At 58.6% G+C, this 5091-nt stretch overlaps 1 protein-coding gene across 1 annotated transcript in view; it reads left to right on the top strand.

The window, feature by feature from the left end:
- Nucleotides 1-252: 252 nt before the first annotated feature.
- The window catches only part of DUSP11 (dual specificity phosphatase 11), a 5306-nt gene continuing 467 nt past the window's right edge, over nucleotides 253-5091 (top strand). Inside the window, exons 1-8 of the mRNA XM_017744679.1 lie at nucleotides 253-402; nucleotides 1176-1307; nucleotides 1776-1899; nucleotides 2353-2413; nucleotides 2698-2744; nucleotides 2926-3001; nucleotides 3486-3611; nucleotides 4553-4657. Coding sequence (XP_017600168.1) covers nucleotides 358-402; nucleotides 1176-1307; nucleotides 1776-1899; nucleotides 2353-2413; nucleotides 2698-2744; nucleotides 2926-3001; nucleotides 3486-3611; nucleotides 4553-4657 — 716 coding nt within the window. The 5' untranslated portion in view covers nucleotides 253-357. The remainder of the gene's footprint in view (nucleotides 403-1175; nucleotides 1308-1775; nucleotides 1900-2352; nucleotides 2414-2697; nucleotides 2745-2925; nucleotides 3002-3485; nucleotides 3612-4552; nucleotides 4658-5091) is intronic.

Here is a 5091-nt window from a genome sequence, read left to right as displayed (position 1 = left end):
GGAACCCTGGGCCCGGTGGGGGTGTGAGGGTCCCCAGGGCAGGGCCGTGGTTCCCGAGCCAGGGTAGGTGTGAGGGGCCTGGGCTGGGGGGAATTGGAGGGTCCCTGGGCCGGAGAGAGTTTGAGGGGTCCCCAGGGCAGGGGGTTTGAGGGACCCTGGGTCGGGGTGGTTGGACGGGCCCCGGACATGGGGGACTGCGGGGGTTTCTTGCCAGAGGGGGCTGAGGGTCCTCGGGCCTGGAGGGGATTTGTGGTTCCCGGTTCTGGGGGTGTTCGGGGGTCCGGGCCGGAGGTCTCTGCCCCTGTTTGACACCTCCATGGGTTCAGGTGGACCGACTACATCCCGCTGGGCCGGAGGATGCCGGGCACGCGCTTCATCGCCTTCAAGGTGCCCCTGAAGAAGGTGGGTGAGCACCGGGGTCCTGGGTCAGTTTGGGCTGGATCAACTGTGGGAAAGCATCTCTTTGTGGGGATTCCTTGAGTGAATTGCTGAGGAGCTCGGTGTCAGAGTCGGATTTCGGGAGTGGGGGCTGTGGGGGGTCGGGCTCTGCTGCCAGGAACAGGGACAGGAGGAGAGGGAACGGCCGCAGGCTGGGCCAGGGGAGGCTCGCGTTGGACACCAGCGGGAATTTCCTCATGGAAAGGGCGCTCAGGCCTTGGAACTGCCCAGGGAGGTTTGGAATGCCCATCCCTGGAGGTGTCCAAGGCCTGGAGGTGGCACTCAGGGCTCTGGGCTGGGGACAAGGAGGGCATTGGGCACAGCTTGGACTTGGTGGTGTTGGAAGGGCTTTTCCAGCCTCGGTGGCTCCGTGTGTTTGAGCTGCAGCTCTGCTTTACAGCTCCCACCTGCAAAGCTGCAGTGCCTGGCTCTGTGTGTCACTGGGGGCTTTTGCCACAGTTAAAGTTGTCACTCAGCCCTGGGAACCCTCAGCTGAGCAGCCCCAAAGCTCTGAGGGCCTGAGCACGTCCTTGTCTGTGGAGCTGGATGAGCTTTAAGGCCCCTTCCAGCCCAAAGCACCCTGCAGTTCAGGGAGCAGGCTCCCGTGTTGCTCTGCTTCAGCCTTTGCTCCTTGCCTGAGTCCTCCTCCCCCATCTCTGGGACATTCTTCAGCCTCTTCCCACCCATCCCACCCCACCCGAATTCCGACAGCTGCTCTAAACCACCGCTTCCTGCAGAGCTTTGATCGGAACCTTCTGCCAGAAGAGAGATTTTCCCCTCACGACCTCATCAGGAAAGTCAAGGAGCGGAAGGAGGAGCTGGGGCTGATCATCGACCTGACGTACACCACGCGCTACTACGGGCCCGAGGTCAGTGCTGAGGGAGCGCCAAAAGAGCAGCTCAGGGCAGTGTGAGGGCCTGGAACCCTCTGGCAGGGGATGAGGTGAAGCCTCGTGGGCCAGCAGGGCCTTTCTGATTAAGTCTCCAAGCCCCAGATCCTCTTTGTACCAGCCCAAGTTTGGGGGTGCTGTTAAGCCGGGGTTTGTGGGCTCTTCTGGGTGAAGAGCTGATTGCGGACGCCTTTGGCTGGGTGGGTAATCATGGAAAAGGTGTTTCAGGCTATGGCGTGTGCTTCTTCCTCCCCAGGCAAGAGAAATAATCTGGAATATTGGTGCTCTGCCAAGGGAGCGAAGCAGGAGTTTCTTACCTAAAACTGTGTAGCTGTTGTTTTAGGCTTGGGGAAAAAACTCATCCTCTCCTGGTTTGTTGCCTGGGATTCCTTAATTAGTGAGAATCCCTGTGCCTTTTCTGGGAATGACTGAGCTCCTTCCCCGTAGGAGCTGCCCCCCACGCTGCGCTACTCGAAGATCCTGACCATGGGCCACAAGATCCCCAACAGAAGGACCATCCTGCGCTTCAAGTACCTCGTCAAGAGGTTCCTGACAGACAACAAAGACAACGGTGAGCGTGGCTTTCCCTGGCTCTGCTGTCACTGGGATGGGCCAGCAGGCATTTCTGCTCCTTCTCTTGGCACGGGAATGTCAGGGCAGCAGGTTGGGTTTTGCTGGTGGAGGAATTCACGTTGGCTCTGGTAATCCAGGCCAGGCTGGACACTGGGGCTTGGGGCAGCCTGGGATGGTGGGAGGTATCCTTGCCCATGGCACTGGCTTTAAGGTCCCTTCCCACCCAGAGCATTCCAGGATTCCGTGATGATTCGAGCCTTAATTGAGTTGGAGATGTGGGATTGTGCAGATGAGCTGAGCCAGGGGTGCTAATTAGACATAAACACGGTGACGTGTGTGGTGATTTCTGTTCGCTGTGTTGGTGTCCCTGCTGGGGGCTTGATGCAGATGGGGAGATTTGGGAGGAAAAGCTCCCAAAATGTCACCTGAATGTCACCTGTGTGCCTTACAGATAAACTCATCGGGGTGCACTGCACACATGGCCTGAACAGAACTGGCTACTTGGTTTGCAGGTGAGTTGCCCTTGGTCAGTTGGGGTTAAGTGGTGGCAGTGGTTTCCAGGAGGAAGCAAGACTCGGGTGATCTGTGTGACCCCAGACTTGCAGGGCTTTCCAGCTTTTGTTGGGGGGCATTTTCCATCCCTGACTTCAGCAGCCTGAATGCTGATGCTCCATTGTGGCATGTCAATAAAAGCTTTGAAACTCCCCAGTTCTTTTTCTCTGCTTAAATCATTACTACCTCGTCAACGTTTTCATGATTAATTGTGTGATCAGAGCTTTCTTGCTGCTCTGTGCAGGTACCTGATTGATGTTGAGGGCATGGAGCCAAATGCTGCCATAGAGTGTGCGTATCCTGCTCGGCTGGGGAGGTTCGGTGGTGTTTTAGATGGTCAGGAGGTTTGGGGGAGCTCCAGGGAGGGAACTGTGTCTGGGTGAAGGGGTTAAAACCCTTCTGAAGGGTTTTAGTTGCTCAGCAGCCCCGAGGGTGACTTGTGTTGCTGTAACTCAGAGCTGCCTCTCCCCAGTGTTCAACAAGTCTCGGGGACATGCCATAGAGAGAACCAACTACATCCAGGATCTTCAGAAGAGAGCCCTGAGAAGGTGAGGCCGGGTGTTCCGGGAGTGAGAGGTGTGGGAGCTGGGAGAACAGCCAGGGCAGGGGGAAATGCCTTAAAACTCCCAGAGGGCAGGGTTCTGTGGGGTACTGGGAAGGAATTCCTCCCTGAGGAATGGTGAATTCCTGAGGAATTCCACCCTGAGGGTGGTGAGGGGCTGGATGGAATTCCCAGAAAATCCGTGGCTGCTCAGTCCCTGGCAGTGTCCACAGCCAGGTTGGAGCAGCCTGGGATAGTGGAAGGTGTCCCTGCCCATGGCAGGGAGGGGACTGGGTGGGATTTAAGCTCCCTTCCGACCCAAACCGTTCTGGGATTGTAACTGGATAAAGACCCCCAGGCCTGTGGCCCTTTCTGGGTGGGCAGGGATTGAGTGTGGAAGAGCTGATGCGATCCCTCAGTGAGTGAGTGAAAAACTCACTTCTTCCAGTGAAAACATCTGGAGTTCTCTTTTAAATTCTCTTCCAAAGCAGCTGTGAACTGAAGAATTTGGGCTCGGATCTCCTCAGGAAAAAAGGCGGCACCGCAGCAAAGCCCCAGAAGCAGCTGCTCAAACCCCCCCAGCACCGCTCGGGCCAGCCCCCCCCAGCAGTGCCCAGGTGGGTGTTTGCCCCTTCCCCTGGGTGTGCCCTGAGCTCAGCAGGCTCAGGGAGCTGCTTCCTCCCTTTGGAACCTCTGCAGCTGGGTTTTTCCGAGCTGCAGCTCACCCCGTGCTTTGCCAGCTCTGGGAGGACGTAAAGAACCTCCCCGGAAGCTGTTGAGAGCCAAAATGGCAACAGTGAAGTTCCTGTGCCCACAGCAGCAAAGCTCTGCCTGGGAAGGACGTTCTTGTGCCTGTGGGTGTGGAATGACATCGCTGGCAGGGTGGGAGCTGGCTCCCAGCGGGGCTGGAATGTTCTCCAGCTGGGAATTCTCAGGGACTAACAGATCTCGGCTGCCCAAGTGAGGGAGCTCTTCCCTGAGCTGGCGACTGCCTCTGTTCTGGGCTTCTCCTGGAACACGGGGTGCGGGCAGAGAGCTTCCCCCAGCTGGGAGATGCCCTCTGGCAGCTCCTGGCTGTGTGGGGGAGCTCCCAAACCACCTCCAGGACACAGGTGCTCCAGCTGGGAATTCTCAGGGACTAACAGATCTCGGCTGCCCAAGTGAGGGAGCTCTTCCCTGAGCTGGCGACTGCCTCTGTTCTGGGCTTCTCCTGGAACACGGGGTGCGGGCAGAGAGCTTCCCCCAGCTGGGAGATGCCCTCTGGCAGCTCCTGGCTGTGTGGGGGAGCTCCCAAACCACCTCCAGGACAGAGGTGGGAGCCAGTGCCAGCTTCTGGCACAGCTGTGGCTCCTTCACCTCCTCCCTCGGGGGCACGGGAAGCACTTCCTGATGAAAACCTCCCTTGCTGTCAGCATTCAGGGGCACAGCTGCTCTCCAGGTGTTCTTCCTGCACATTCCACCCTTCAGGCTGCAGGAAAAGGCTCCAGGTGCACCCAGAGGGGCTGAGGGCATTCACAACCAGCCCTTTTTGGGTGCTGACTCCCGAATTTCCTTCCAGGAACCCTGGCAGCACCAAGAAGATGCAGCAGCCTGGCTCCAAGGCTCAGGCACAGCCCCAGGAGCTGGGACAGCGGCACGGGGCCCTGGAGCAGAGGCAATTGGAGCAGCTGGGGCAGAGGCAGCTGGAGCAGAAGCAGCTGGAGAAGCTGGAGCAGAGGCAATTGGAGCAGCTGGGGCAGAGGCAGCTGGAGCAGAAGCAGCTGGAGAAGCTGGAGCAGAGGCAATTGGAGCAGCTGGGGCAGAGGCAGCTGGAGCAGAAGCAGCTGGAGAAGCTGGAGCAGAGGCAATTGGAGCAGCTGGGGCAGAGGCAGCTGGAGCAGAAGCAGCTGGAGAAGCTGGAGCAGAGGCAATTGGAGCAGCTGGGGCAGAGGCAGCTGGAGCAGAAGCAGCAGCAGAAGCTGGAGCAGAAGCAGCAGAGGCAGCTGGAGAAGCTGGAGCAGAGGCAGCAGCAGAAGAAGCTGGAGAAGCTGGAGCAGAGGCAGCTGGAGAAGCTGGAGCAGAAGCAGCTGGAGCAGAAGCAGCAGCAGAAGCTGGAAC

This window comes from Corvus brachyrhynchos, unplaced genomic scaffold, assembly GCF_000691975.1.
Source record: "Corvus brachyrhynchos isolate BGI_N302 unplaced genomic scaffold, ASM69197v1 scaffold119, whole genome shotgun sequence".
Classification (NCBI taxonomy): Eukaryota; Metazoa; Chordata; class Aves; order Passeriformes; family Corvidae; genus Corvus; species Corvus brachyrhynchos.
The sequence above is the reverse complement of the archived record's forward strand: the minus strand, read 5'-3'. Positions and strand labels throughout refer to the sequence as shown.